Here is a 16,156-nt window from a genome sequence, read left to right on the forward strand (position 1 = left end):
CGTTTTTTGAACATACAAGGTTTCCACCCGACAGCAACAGTATTTTGCCACGGGCCACACCATGCTATAGTTTGTATGTTTCCGTTGAGATAAGATTTATATTTATATATGTTTTTTAATCTTTTTAGATTTTGATGTTGTAGTAAGACTCCTCCGGATGTGCTGGCTGGTTTGTGCAGTGCACAAACTAGAAGCAACTTGTACAAATAATCTGTAATCTTTTGATGTCTCAATGAGATAAGTAAAATAAAGGCAACAGGTGCCAGGGTAGGAGTGGCGCGCTCAGATGAACATAGCCTGCAGGCTAGAAGCTGTTAATCGCTGACAAATTTGAGTGGATGTAATTACTTAATGTGTGACATCATGCTGAAAGGGGAGGGGTTGAAAACATGCATGGTCTAGTGTTGATATTCTTCTCCATTCATACAAGTGACAACACAATAAAATCCTCAATAACTCTGAGAGTGTGCAAATGGAACCAATGGTCCCTATAAAGCCCAGCACACAGTACAGCCGAACAGTCGCCGTTTCTTGGGTTCGGCTGGGGCCTCCAGACTCCAGTATGACGTCATTCAGAGGTTCGAGGTGGGTGGGGTCAGAACTTTTGCCGGGTGTTCAAGTTCATTCTGTCAGCGGTAGTTTGGAAGAGACACAAGCCAACTTCCAGAAGTCTAGTGACCATTCGTAACTGCACACCAATCACTAGAAAGGGCAAAACCTCCAAACCTCCATCATTAATAACCCACAGAGCGCAGCGGTCGCGATATCCAGGTATTAATTTAAACATCTGTTCCAGCAGTGCTGCTGGCTGCTTCACTCACATCTCTGGGAGGGTCTGGCTATTTAAAGTAAAGTAAAGTAAAGTAACCTGCAGTAGTAAAGGTCGTCCGCACAGAGAATAATAAAAACTTTAACGATAATGATGTAGGCCTCCACACAGACGTCACTGTTAACATGTTGAAACATGACTGATGGGTTGTTCACGCAGCCTGCGGACAGGTGGCTACTTGCTGTCACCGTCGGCGCAAGCAGAGTGCCAACGGCATCAGAAAAAATAATAATGTGTATATTGGCAGCCATCTTTGTTTGTATAGTATTACAATGACCTGAGCTTGCTCACAAGCCATGCCAACGATTGTTCACCCAATTGACTATTTTATTGCGGCAACGTTTGCACAAAACACGACCACATAACCCAACTCGATATCAATGGGGAAAGGGAGGGGTTTGATCAGAACAAACAGACATCACAGTCATGGTGTTAAAGGGATATTTCACTTTCAAACATGTTTGGGGTAATTTTAACGTCTACTCAGGCTTTTGTGAGCACCCCAGACAGTTTTGATTCAGATTTAGATATTTTGTATTCATTTTATCAGACAAGTCCCCTTCCTATACAAACCCCATTAGCCATTATAACTTCAAACTCCATTTTAACCACGATGGATTCATCAAAAACACCCGTTCTAGGTTCTGGTGACTGATATCACCAGATTGTCCGTCTAATGCGCAAGGAGACGTTTTTCTTTTTTCAATTACTTTTTTCATTTCTTTTTTCTTTTTTTGGAGGAAAATGAAAAAATAAATGAAATAATAAATAAAATAAATGAAAAAAGTAAGTGAAAAAAAATATATTTTTACATTTCTTAAATAAATCTTTTAAGTATTACATTTTTTTTTTCACACAATTCTTCTCTTCTGGGAGTCCCTGGCACAAAACATTTTCAGATGGCGCCCCGCGGCCGAATACATATCAATTTGGCGGTCCTTGACATGAAAAAGTTTTGAAATTACCTGTGACGGTGAGGGGGAATGTGCGTGTCATCATCATTAAGTCATCCTTGCCTCTTTGTCTCCATCCACCCCATGCTGTGTGTTCTGTACTTTTGGAATGATCCATGATGGTGAGGGGAACCCATGTGTCATCATTAAGTCATCCTTGTCTCTTTGTCTCCGTCCACCCCATGCTGTGTGTTCTGTAGTTTTGGAATGATCCATGACGGCGAGGGGAACCCGTGTCGTAAGACAGAAGGTAACATCATGTCGCCCACTCTGGCAGGAAGCAACGGCGTCTTCTCCTGGTCTCCCTGCAGCCGACAGTACCTCAACCGCTTCCTGGGGTCAGTGCTCGCACACGCACGCACGTACGCACGCACGCACGCACGCACGCACGCACGCACGCACGCACGCACGCACACTGATGACTGATGAGAGTATGTTTGTTGTGTCCTCCAGGACGGCCCAGGCGTCCTGCCTGGTGGACGAGCCCAAGCAGATCGGCCAGTACAAGTACCCAGAGCAGCTGCCTGGACAGCTGTACGATGCTCACACACAGTGCAAGTGGCAGTTTGGATCCAAAGCCAAACTCTGCAACCTGGATTTTGTCAAGGTGAGATACAGAATTTAGTTTTTTTTTAGAGTGCAGAGTGGCTACTGATAATGTAGGGTTGGGCCGTGTTATTAATCAAATTTAATTTAAAAAAAGGAACCAGAGGATCCAACATCGGTTTTATTGCAGTCAGAGCTGGTATGTGGACTTCACGTCTGCTATACAATTACGATCATAATTTCAAGCACCACCATAACTCTCAGGGGGTCTCTGGACCTCACTTTGAGAACCACTACAATAATATTACATGATTGAATTTGTGTTTATCAAATATTTTTACGAAGGCCCAAATTTAAAAACAATAATAGGAATCGTTAAAAGGAACCGTTAAGGAATCGGACCGTTAAGAGGGAATCTTTACAATCCTAAAGGATCCCAAACCCTATAGACAGAAGTGCAGTTGTTTTGTTGCGTACGAAACAACAAAATGCCAACAAAACATTGTTTTCTTTTTCATCACGTTTTATTTTTCAGTTCCCCTGAGAAACAGTCTTATAGGAGCTGAGAACCTTTGGCCAACATTCCTCGTCAGTTACGTCCTTCCTTTACGTCCCTCCCTTGTAGCCAACAAAACCCCCTAAAGCTAATGGATAGAGTCCATTAATGAACCAGGGAATCGCTATTGTCCACGTCTAGCCGTGTTCTTTAGCGCTAACGAGACAGGGGCACAAAATTTGCACTTGATTAATTTGCATGGTCTCTGTAGGACAAACCTATTGGCTGGTCCCGACAGCCCACATTTAACCCTGCATTAAAAGTATTCAACCTACAGTGAATGAAGCCCCCACAAAGCCAAATGGCCTCCATATAAGCCCTTTATTATAGGTGCATTCAGTAAGATGCACATTCACATGTAAATCCTCCTGTAGATTACCATGGGTCTGTGTGCTGGGAAATAGACACGGCCTCTATACTTTATATGGAGGATTAGTACACATCACACACAGCCTGGCCCTATTCACCGCTTTCTTAACCACACAGACCCTAACGTCCCTATTCTGGGACATGTCATAATAGGTGAACATTCTGCAAAAAAAATAGGCAAAATTGCATTTTGCCACTGACTGACTCGAGGAATGATGACTTTTTGAGGTAGCGATCGAGTTTGTTCTTGTTAGCCGAAAAGAACGAATCACTCGTGAACGTCACAACATTAATGTCTGTCAGACAGCTGCTTGTCTGACAGACATGCCAGACAAGCAGCTGTCTTGTCTGGCACTCACTCACTCACTCACTCACTCACTCACTCACTCACTCACTCACACTCACTCTCACTCTCTCTCTCTCCATTCTCTCTCTCAGTTCAAATCAATTCAGTATGCTTTATTGGCATGAATGTAAGATGAGCGTGAAGGATAATTCAATAATGAGATGAAAAAAGAAAAGAAAAACCAGGCCTGATTCAGCGAGAGCCTGATTCTATGATGCCAGTGGCGATATATGTGTTGGTGAATTAGAATTAATGCACACAACTATGTGTGTACAGTTATGTCTTACACAATGGTACTGTCTGTATACAATTCATGGGTATACGCCATTGACCATTTTGAGTTTGCAAATACTATTCATAAAATAAAATACTCTAAAAATATATATATATATATAAAATAACTAGATAATGCCATAATACTGTGTGTGTGTGTGTGTGTGTGTGTGTGTGTGTGTGTGTGTGTGTGTGTGTGTGTGTGTGTGCGTGTGCGTGTGTGTGTGTGTTAAGGGTTGCATTAGACCAGAATTTGCCTTTTTTAAGAAAAGAAAATGTTTTAATGACAAACGCCACACAAAAGGTCTTCCCTCCAGACATTTGGCCGGTAAAATAGAAATATAATACATAACATATTCCATTGATGGAAAAAGGGAGACACAGTTTCAGCTTCACCCCGATGGTTATGACGAGCGCTCGGGAAGGAGCAGCTAGTTAGTTGCATTCCTTGCCCAGGGACACTTTTGACACATAGACCGAGGCCTGGGAGGAGAACCAACAGCCTTCTGATGACCAGGCCACTAAGCTATTAACTGGGATTAAGGTTTCAAACAGTCTGTGAAGTTTTGATGGAAGAACGTTCCGACATTTATCCCGACTGGGCGAAGGTGGCAGAGGTGGTCCATGTCATTCAAGTGTGCCAGCAGAGCGTGGTAGCATTGTAGCATATCCTCACTGTAGGGTGGAAACCTTGTATGTCCAAAATTGGGAAAAAAAGAACCTGTGTTCCAATGGATGCAATGTAGTTATTATTTATTCACAATTGCTTTGTTAATACATTTATTTATAAAAAATCCACAGTCATATTTAACCACTTTCACTTTAAAGCTGCTCTATGTAACGTTCCTCTTATACCCCGGATTTGAACCCGTTTCCTGTGCAAAGTTCTGAAATCTTGACACTGTAGTATGAGGGCATTAATTTACGAAAAAAACATGAAGTCCAGAATGGAGATACAAGGTTTCTGCCCAACATCAACGATATTATCTGACCTGAGGTCTGTGCAGAGGGTTAGTGATGGTCAGAGGGGTAGCATTTTAACGGATCTCACCTGAGAGCAGGGCCTTTTAAGAAAGAACAGGAAGGAGGAAAACGGAGCAGTGGGGGTTGCATCACAGAGGAAGAATGTTAATATGTGTTAACGTGCTTGCGTGCGACGTGCGTGCGTGCGTGCGTGCGTGCGTGCGTGCGTGCGTGCGTGCGTGCGTGCGTGCGTGCGTGCGTGCGCATAGGGTTTAGGTCCAGGCATCACTGATTCAAATAGTAAAAGGACACGATGGCGAAGATATTTTATAATGAGGTGTAAAAAGTTATTTGACCAAATGTTTCTCATCAAGATGAGATGGAAACATTTGGTCAAATCATTCTCACCTGATCACAGCCGTGCTGTTGCCAAGGCCACTGGAAGAGTGTGTGTGTATGTGTGTGTGTGTGTGTGTGTGTCTGTGTGTCTCGTGCATACCTCGAGGACTGTCTGACCAATCGACATGTGCGTTTTTAATGGGTTAACACGGGGAAGCTGTCTGAGCCTTCCCTAAAACACCCTGGACAACGCTCCACACACCCCAGACTCTTCTCCCTCCCTCCTCTTTGCAGTTACAACTGCAGACTCACTCCCAAGTTTCTGCCGTAGTCTGAAGACTCACCTCATCTGACTTCACCTCAGCCCTTAGCACTTAACCTAGATATGACGGCCGTGCATTGCAGACATACCGTGGTCATTTGTTCTCATGTTTTTGTTACTCCCTTTTTTCTTGACCACAATTTAAAAAATGTTTAACACATTTCGATAGCATGCTATTTACACATATGTTCATTGTGTACCTTGTATCCTATAGTTTCAATGTACAGATTATCATTTTGATAGTATACTGTTTAGACTGGTATGCTAGGTTCTTGGTTTACCTGTGATCCTAGTTTACTGTACTACATTGTAACTCACCTTTTTGACAGACATCTCATCCTTTGTGTGTTTGCTTTGCTTCACAGGACATCTGTAAGTCGCTGTGGTGTCATCGCACGGGACACCGATGTGAAACCAAGTTCATGCCCGCTGCTGAGGGGACTTCCTGTGGACCTGATATGGTGAGTAACCATCTCATTTGTTCATTTCTGTCATTAACAGAGATGCACAGCGCGTTGTGTTGCGACGCGCTGTGGGCTTGTTGATGGCTACTTTCGAATTTACGGGGATTAAGCGTTTTATGAGCGGAGGGAGGCGCTTTGGATATCATATCGCTCACATGCAGCGTTTTACCCGCAACGTTCACATTGATCAACCATTGCTGTGCTCAAATGTCCTGATCTATGTTATTAGCACAAATAGCTCATGTTGGGGTCCCGACCCACAGGTTGAGAACCACTGATCTATACCATAGAAATACATGGTAGACTGGCTCTGCCAATGAAAAAAACACTTTGTGTGGACATGGCCCCTAATTGTTCCTCCGTTTGTTGCATGCACATGGGGACCGCCTGGAACCCCCTCAAGGACCCCTGGGATTCCCCCATACCCCACTTTGAGAAACAGTGGTCTATATAAGGCTCTATTAATAGACCACACAGTGATGGTAGGAGGGTACATGTGTGGGTGTCAGAAGAGCACAGTGTGCTCCAGTTGGTTTGTGAAACGGGCCTCTCTAAACATCAAAGCGTCTGTTTGTAGCAAAAGTACAATGCAGGGTTTTCTTTTTTTGGGGGAGCAGTGAGCATTGCAAGCAGAGAGGAGGGGGGGGGGGTGGGGGGGAGGAGAGTAGGTGGGGGTAGACGAGCGGTGAGTGAGTTTGAGCAGAGCTGAGTGGAGTGGAGCAACATAACTACTGCATGGACTCTCCCTGCTCAACTCCACTCTCCCTGCTCTGACGCACGCACGCACGCTTGCACGCTTGCACGCTCACACGCCCACATGCTCGCACACACACACACACACACACACACACACACACACACACACACACACACACACACACACACAGCTGTGTGAGTGTTTGTCCATTGTTAAGTGCACCATAAGGACAAGACTCCTTTCCTTTTTGAAAGACCATATTGATGGAGAGAGAGAGAGACAGAGAGAGAGACAGACAGACAGACAAACAGACAGACAGACATACAGACATACAGAGAGAGAGAGAGAGGTGCTGATATGCGAGTGTACGTTACGCTTTGGCTCAGACCGGTCCAGGTGGTGGGGTGTTTGTGTGTGTGTGTGTGTGTGTGTGTGTGTGTGTGTGTGTGTGTGTGTGTGTGTGTGTGTGTGTGTGTGTGTGTGTGTGTGTGTGTGTGTGTGTGTGTGTGTGTGTGTGTGTGTGTGTGTGTGCGGGGTGGGGGGTGGAGGGTGGTTCTGGGCTGAGGTCCAATGCAGGAACCTCAGGTCACTCAGCCATTCCTATACTGATGACAATAACACTACTTTTATTGTTTCTTTCCATTCTTTTCCTTTCGTTTTCCTCTTGTTCAAAACATCATGGAATAAAGCTCTGTAGAATCATAAGGTATATTTACAGAGAAAGGGGTGGCGGCCTGGCGGGGGTCAGACTACCAACAAGGTGTTCAAGGAGTTAAACTATGCTCACTTGTAGGAATACTTAGGTTATAGTTTAGAATTTAATTGTTGTGTTTTGTGCTCCTGTCCAGTGGTGTCGGAGGGGTCAGTGTGTCAAACATGGGGAGCACGGCCCCAAGGCGGTCCACGGCCACTGGTCAACCTGGTCCCAGTGGTCCGAGTGTTCCAGGACCTGTGGAGGAGGGGTCATGTACCGGGAGCGCTCTTGCACCAGCCCCAGGTACACGCACGCACGCACGCACGCACGCACGCACGCACGCACGCACGCACGCACGCACGCACGCACGCACGCACACACACACACACACACACACACACACACACACACACACACACACACACACACACACACACACACACACACACACACACACACACACGCATGCGCATGTGTGTGTGTTCTTGTGTGCAGCCTATTTTCATATAAATGGTCCTCCTCACTAATGCTCAATATAATTTAGTACCATTTTTGTCAACTCACTCTGTGTCTCAGAGGAGGGCAGTTCAGAAACCCGCCAACCAGTGACATCATCGATGGGGATTCCAAGCTAATAGAGGCTATAGCCTTTCTATTCCTGGAAAGTTAACATGCTCAGATAGAAGCCATTGTTCTCGCATTAATACCAAAAAAAGGGGAAAACTGTCCACAGCCCAAAAAGACAAAAATGGTACCATAATGAGCATTAGTGAGGACCAATTATATGAAGATAGGTTGAAAATTGGTGAAGTGCTCCGTTAAGCACATATTTGTTGCCCTACGGATATTTTCTACGTCAATAGTTTCATGACAATCTTGTCCTATATGTTCTAATAGCGATGTATTCTTGTAATCTCTGCTATCTAGTGGAAGATCTCATTTTCTTTTCATTCACTAACAACGTGTGGCATAATACAGTCATTAGGGCAAATTATTATAGACAATTTAACAGCAATAATAAAATAGTTGAAATGCCATTCATTCATAATCACTTCATACTGACATCATGGTTTGGCTGTAGTCTCTTTACCCCTGTGCACCCATCAGCCCAGCCTGCGGTTGTACCACCCCGCCCCCCGGTCTCCTAATCCCCGCTGGAAGATCAAAGTCTCTCCTCTGTAGGAGTGGAGGTGGAGAACTCCTCATATGATGCATATTAGGAGCTACGATTAGCTGATGTTACACCGTCTCTAAACCAGGTTAGCTGTCAGGTTCGTTTAACGTTCGTGGCGCCAAAGCAGCTCTTTGTAGCTGCCTGGCTGGGTTTTGACGCCGCTGCAAAGCGGTTGCGAGGTCAGTGGAGACGTACGGGAGGACAAGATGACAGAGTCGGTGGAATGTCTGCCCTCACAGAAGCCCTTGATGTCGAGTCAAACGTCTGTGATGTGGAATTGGGATTTGATCTTCATGGTTTCGCAAGGGGGTGTCCTCTCTGCAAGTTTTGGGGGTCTCAAACACCCTTTGCAACTTACAATTCAGGCATTTAGCAGATGCTCTTATCCAGACAGACAGACTTACAGTACAGTAAGCAAGGTAAACATATTAGTACATCAAATGCAGAGATACAGTGTGATGTCTCAGTAAACTAGGATCACAGGTAAACCAAGAACCTAGCGTCAGTCTAAAAACAATATACTATCAAAAACAATCTGTACATTTAAATTATAGGATACCAGGTAAGCAATGAACCTAGCATCTATCTAAATACATGCTATCTGAATTACATGTTTAACATTGTGGTCATGAAAAAACAAGCCTAAGTTACAAACACACATGAGAACAAATGACCAAGTTATGTTTGCATGGTCGTCATATCTAGGTTAAAGGAGTAGTTCACCCAAACAATTACTTATTTTCTATCAATTACACACCCCATGAAGCATTGAATTCATGGAGATTTGTTTGTTTTTGTCGCATTCCTAAGCCAATAATTTGATTACTGGCGTAAAGATGCTAATGTATCCGGTAGGAGACTCAAAGGAGTCTCTTTGAGTCTCCTACCGGAAATACTCCCGGTCATCAAAATATTGGCTCAGTTATGCGTAAAACAAAATCTCCATGAATTCAAGGCTTCATGGGGTGTGTAAGTGATAGAAACTAGGTAATGTTTTGGGTGAACTACTCCTTTAAGTGCTAAGGGCTGACGAGGAGTCTGAAGACGTGAGTCTTACAGGTGTATGCATGCACGCACGCACAGACAGACACACAGACGCACACACATAACCACATGAACCATTAGCATCCCTATTCTGGCCATGTCATAATAGGCGAACATTCTGTGAAAATAGCAGATCTACAGGCTCAACTACGTATCGCAATGTGCGCGGTGCATTGTGAGCTTTTAGATCAGCTATTTTCAGCAAAGAGATGTGGTGTAGAGGGGAAAAAAGGAGGGAGCCAAGTAGAGTAGACCCCTGGGGGACCCCGTCCAGTGAACTATGTAGGGTTCAAAGTGGTTAAATATTTGACACTAGAGTCATGCTGCCGCCACAGGCTCATGAGAATAACAGTTTGTGCATGTTTGATATTTTGGGTCGGGGCTCCTGTGCTCCTAATCTGAGAGGAACAACATGGATTAGCCTCAATCCCATGGTGTCCGCTGATTAACCCATTCAATCCGGGAACGCGTCTGTGTCATTTTAGATTTCTTTGGGCTATTCAAATATATATACAAGCTCATAGCGTATAGCTATTTTATGTATTTGTATGTATATTTTAGCTATTTATGTAGATCTGCAGTTTCTTTTGTTTAATTTTTTACTCAAATCTTTGCTTCTGGGGGGGTCCCTGGAACAACATAGTTTGAGATGGGGGTCCGTGACCAAATACCCCCAAAAAATACATTTTGGGGGTCTGCGACATGAAAAAAGTGTGAGAACCACTGATATTATAGCAACATATTCAAAGATTTGCACACATTTTTCGTGATTTTTAAAACATTGCAGATATACAAGCTCATAGCACGGCATTTGGTGCAGCGCTATGAGGTTGTATATCTGCTATTTTTGAATAGCCCAAAGACATCTAAAATGACACAGATGCGTTCCCGGATTGAATGGGTTAAAACCCCCGACACAGATCAAATCTACCGTGTCATCTTTCACTACACGGATTGGTTCATGTGCACCATACAGTCTGAATTACAATTGATACTGTAGTTGTAGATTGACATTTTGCACAGCCCATTGTGCATCAGTCAACCACTTAACCACAAAAGAATATGTATCAATTATTTCGAACAGTTACTTTTCAGGATTCAAATTCAGAAATAGCAAAAAATAGCAGATCGACATGAAAAAAAAAAGTAAAAACATGGAGATAAGAGGTTTCCGCAACGATATCTTGTTTTACATTTCCGCCTATAATGACATGTCAAGTAGTTGAGTAAAGAACTGGACTTTAGAACCCCCCCCCACACACACACACACACACACACACACACACACACACACACACACACACACACACACACACACACACCCCCACATGGCTAACCCCAGGTCCCCCCCACCCCCGATCTCCCTGCGGACCACCTGTCGGATCAAACACAGTCAACCTAATCCTTCCAAACAAGACCTGGGAGATTAAGGTTCACCGTCTTGACCTGGTTTTGTGGAGTGGGGAGATTTTGTCATCCAGTTCATTTGAGGGGTTACGGGCCCAGATGATCAGATAGCTCCCTGACCTCTCTCCAGCACGCTCGTAAAGACACTTTATTGGGGTGAAGCCCTCGGCTTGTATGTGTGTGGTGTGTGTATATATCGTTACAGTCAGGCAGAAACCTGGTATCTCCATGATATTTCAACTTTTTACGTCTTATAGAGTACAGTACCCCTCCCGTGCCACAGGTGTAGCCCAAAAGTAGTTAAAATAGCAGATACGGTTATTGTAGATCGGCTATTTTCACTATTTTAAAAGGTTTTTAATATAATGATATTAAAAGGAACGTTGTTTGGACATACAAGGTTTCCAGCCGACAGCGACGATATGTACTACTTGTATTACTATTCTTGTGAGGGCCAAAGAATTTGAGAAGTAGAATGTCCTGGTCCTGACAAGAGAAATGGTTGTTTTAAGGTTAAAAAGGTTAGGTTTACGGTTGGAGTTATGCCTGATTTATACTAAGTTGCACGCGGGTGTCTCGTTGGGAGCTAGTTTATGGGTCGCAAGTAAATATCCTTTTTATTTTGTTTCGTACTTAAAAAAGAGAGAGAAAAAAGAAAATCAAAATTTTTCATACAGCTTCAAGGTGAAAATGGAATTTACAAAATTGCCGTCATATGCGGCGATGTCACACACCAAAATATAGCTGATCTACAAGCTTACAATGTGTAGCTATTTCCGTCTATTTTCAGCTACTTTAAATAAGATGTTAATTTCCTCACTTTACTATTACATAGTATAGTAATACAAACATACGTGTGCATGTGTGTGCGTGTGTGTGCGTGTGTGTGCGTGTGCGTGTGTGTGTGTGTGTGCGCGCGTGTGTGCGTGTGTGCGTGTGTGCGTGTGTGCGTGTGTGCGTGTGTGCGTGCGTGCGTGCGTGCGTGCGTGCGTGCGTGCGTGCGTGCGTGCGTGCGTGCGTGCGTGCGTGCGTGCGTGCGTGCTTGCGCGCGTGTGCGTGCGTGCGTGTGTGTGTGAGCTAGGAGAGGAATGGAGAACAGGTGACTGAAGAGAGTGGAACACTAGACTAGACCGACACGTTGACCTCTGGCCCTCAAACTTCTGTCGCCGGGCAGATTTACTCGACCCCCGGGACACCCAGGGAGGGAAGGAGAAACAAGAGCATTACACAGGGGAGTGCTAGACAAAGGGGGAGAGAGCCATTTAAACTAGATCTCTGTCTTGTTTTGGATTTAGACGTCGTGTTAGAAGTTGAAGACAAATGAAGAGCGATGGGTTATGAGAGAAACAGAACAGAACACATTAGAGCAGGGGTCTTCAACGTTTTTCAGGCAAAGGACCCCTTATCTGAGACGGAGATGAAGCAGGGACCCCCACTACATATGATATACAATTGTGTTGCAGATTAAACTTTTTCATAGATAGCTTCATAGACTTGTTGTGTAAATTCATGTTTTTTGTTTCTTTGCATATTAATATGTTGGATTCATGTTTATGTGTATTGTCAGACATTTAACCACTTAAACCCAACCCTCAATACTTGACCTTTGACTTTGTAGTTGGTCTTCTCTTTTTTCCCTCTACACCAAATCTCTTCGCTGAAAATAGCCGCTCTACAAGCTCATAGATACAGTAGGCTATTTTCGGTGAATAGGGATGAATAGGGATGCTATGGTTCAAATGATTAGTGTAAAACAAAAAGTTCCTATCACAAAAAGATTTGGCTGCCCCCCTGTAGTAACTCTGAGGACCCCCTAGGGGTCCCAGACCCCCTGTTGAAGACCACTGCATCAGAGGACAGCCCGGTACTTCTTCTGCTCTGTGTTGTGACGCGTGGGGAAGGACCCCTGTCATAGTGAGGTGGTGGCCTGTCTTAAGTAGTCTACCATATGGACCGTCTCTGTCCTAATAGGATCGGACCCATGAAACCCCAGGCCCAGGCCATCTCTCTCCGGCAAAGCCTAGCAGGATCTACAGAGAGCAGACTTACACCTTGAATCGAGCTTTACTATAAGTACTACTAACTACTGTACTACAACTACACATTTGTTTGCATGGTCGTCATATTCAGGGTTAAGTGCTAAGGGGTGAAGTGGGGGTCTGAAGTGGTGAGTCTTCAGATTTTGACGGAAAATTGGGAGTGAGTCCGCAGTTCTAACTGCAATGCAGAGTTTGTTCTAGAACTCTTCACGGGTCCCCCGATTGTGAAAATACCCAACAGGACCCGAGAACCGAGTTCAGTGAGAGCTGGAGAGTCCCGCTCTCACTGAACTCAGTTCTCGGGTCCTGTTGGGTACAGACTATACCTCCATGTGCACTGTGGTGACTGTGATCATGGATTCCTTTTTCATCGAGGTGAAAACATGCAATTTAATGTCATTGTCTCTTATTGTAGGCTGCTACAGTACGTAGCTGCTAGGTGTCATTATGGAATGTAACTGACATCTAGCCTGTTAGAAAGGCATTTTAGGTGTGTCGGGTCCATAAAATAATAAGTCGGGTCTGAACTATAGATCTCTATGGAGATCTCCCAAACAATTTGAAAAAAGATCTCGGAACCAGTCGGATCTCAGATCAAAATTCATGGGTCCATTAGGGTTGGGGTCGGTCATTTTTGAGCCGTGAACAGCTCTACTAACTCTCCACATATCCTAGACTCTTCTCCCTTCTGGCTCCCAAACTGTGGAACAAACTCCCCATTGCAGTTAGAACTGCAGACTCACTCCCAATTTTCAGGCGTAATCTTCAGACTCCACCTCACCCCTTAGCACTTAAGCGGTGGAGATATAATGGAGTAAAAGTATTGAAAATTGGAAATGCTCCAGTAAGGTAAAAAAAAATACCTCAAAACTGTACTTTAAGTACAGTACCTGAGTAAATGTACTTAGTTACTTTACGCCAGTGGTAACTGATATGCCCATTGTAAGTTCTGTTCACTTTCCTTCATTCCATTCATGTTAATTTTGGCATGTCTGTGCACATTTACATTACACATGCACATACATTTATGTAAGACACTGGAATAGGACTGTGAAATGTGTCATCCTAATGTGCAGATTGCTCAACCATCTGCATCGTTCTCAGGTCCCTGCAGGACAGAAGGATTGATGTGCCTGTGATCTGATGTACTGAGTTACATGGATTCAAGGTCTCAGTCGCCACCACTGATTTCAGTCATCTGGATTCCATAGAAGTCAGCATGTCTTCTATGGAATCATGTCATTCACCAAAAATAGCCAATCCACAAGCTCACAACACAGTCATTTTCGGTTATTAATTATTTTAAGATTAACGAGTATTTTAAAGGAGTAGTTCACCCACAAAATTACTTATTTTCTATCAATTAACTCTTTCACTGCCAGAATAAATAAATAAATGAATCACCCACTGCCAGCGATGTTTCGATTTTCTTACATTTTCAAGTAGTCACAGAATATTTATCTCCAGTTTGATTGATCCGCTGATGGTTGCTAATCAGGAGGGTTTCACTGTGCTTCCGCGAAAGAAAAAGAAAAAAATCATCGTGACCCGCTTGTTTTTTTTATTTTTACTTTGCTTATTTTGCTTAATGCAGAAGACTTGAGCACCAAGCAGGCACACTATAGGGTTTCAAACAGTAGATGTAAACGCAGTAGCGTTTTAAATGCGGAAGTCCTGCGACCCCAGATTTGACCACCAGGCGAAGGCAACTTCACTGTTCGACTTCAGCGGTTCGGGGGGGAGCTGGGACCCGACCCAGTGTATGGGAAACAAGTGATATGGGGGACAGAAATATAATTCTATCTCCATCTTCCATCTCCAGGCCGCAGAACAACGGTAGATTCTGCCCCGGCTCCAGCCGTCTCAACCAGCTGTGTAACACCAGACCATGTCCCGCTGAAGCAGTGGACTTCAGGTCGCAGCAGTGTGCCGAGTACAACAGCAAACCCTTCAGGGGCTGGTACTACAAGTGGAAACCCTACACCAAAGTGGACGGTAGGTCACACACTGTACTTCTGTACAACCATCGCGTTTATCAAACGCAAATGTACTTATTTTCCCATTACAAGATTGAGTCAAATGTTTATTTGTTAGGATTTAGACCATTGGTTTATAACAGTGTAACAGAACAGTCTATCCCAGTTACAAGGCGCTAGACCCCTGGGAGATGGAATGCTGAGGTGGAGCGCCACACCTACCATCAGCTCCCAGTACTTACCGCACTCATATGCCGAGTTGGCGGTGCCCGGGGATCGAACCCATGACCTTGTGGCCCAAAGGCGACCGACTGAGCTACCCGGACACAAAACATTTAACAGTTCATACTGTAGTAGATGTACAAATATACATTTTCACATTAGAGTAAAGTTGTCGAGCAATAACAATCTTGGTGCTGGACAAGTTCAAGTAATCTTCTTAACAAAGACTTTTTTTCCCACGGTGCCGCAGACCACCATGGTGGCCTCTCAGTTATAAATCGTGGTCGCTCACTCGCTTGCTTGCTCGCTCACTCACTCACTCACTCACTCGCTCAATCACTCTACAATAGGTGGACAGTAGGTAATTGTCCAATAACGTGCTTGGATGCAGCAATGGGGCTTATGGGTCTAATCGCATATCATGCAAATCAAGTTCAAATTAAGTTCAGCCAGCCATCTTTTTGTCAGCAGTGATATTTGAGTAACACACACACAACCACTGAATAAAGAATGAGGACATACAAAATCAGTCTGAATATGCCTACTGTATCAAATATACGGTAACACTTGCTATGCATCCCATGTCTATAATGCATTATAAGCATACTTATAATGGTATATATACGTACCATAATATGACATAAATGTAAGGTGCTGTAAAGTAACATTGAGAGACCCACTGGTGTATGGACCTTTAGATTGCGCAGTACAATATTGAAATTTGTGAAGGCGTCTTTTAACAACAAGCACCTCCATAAAAGGTTTCCACGAACCACCATAACACACAAGCAAAGGCATGTGACTAAACGTGTCACTGTTTACACGACTCAGTTTCACAGAGTAAACATTTGAATTGCATATTGTTCAGGACAAGCTTCTTCTTGCCTCAGTTCTGCTGATCCCTTCGCTGTGCGTCTCAGGCAGAATCAGCTGAAAGAAATCT

The 16,156-nt window shown here is 44.0% G+C and overlaps 1 protein-coding gene across 1 annotated transcript in view; it reads left to right on the plus strand.

The window, feature by feature from the left end:
- The window catches only part of adamts18 (ADAM metallopeptidase with thrombospondin type 1 motif, 18), a 79,487-nt gene that overhangs the window by 36,582 nt on the left and 26,749 nt on the right, over window positions 1-16,156 (plus strand). The window contains exons 9-13 of the mRNA XM_084051283.1: window positions 1,983-2,120; window positions 2,236-2,389; window positions 5,862-5,957; window positions 7,506-7,654; window positions 14,838-15,010. Coding sequence (XP_083907409.1) covers window positions 1,983-2,120; window positions 2,236-2,389; window positions 5,862-5,957; window positions 7,506-7,654; window positions 14,838-15,010 — 710 coding nt within the window. The remainder of the gene's footprint in view (window positions 1-1,982; window positions 2,121-2,235; window positions 2,390-5,861; window positions 5,958-7,505; window positions 7,655-14,837; window positions 15,011-16,156) is intronic.

Source organism: Gymnoscopelus microlampas (assembly GCF_963454915.1).
Source record: "Gymnoscopelus microlampas genome assembly, chromosome: 1".
NCBI classification, from domain to species: domain Eukaryota; kingdom Metazoa; phylum Chordata; class Actinopteri; order Myctophiformes; family Myctophidae; genus Gymnoscopelus; species Gymnoscopelus microlampas.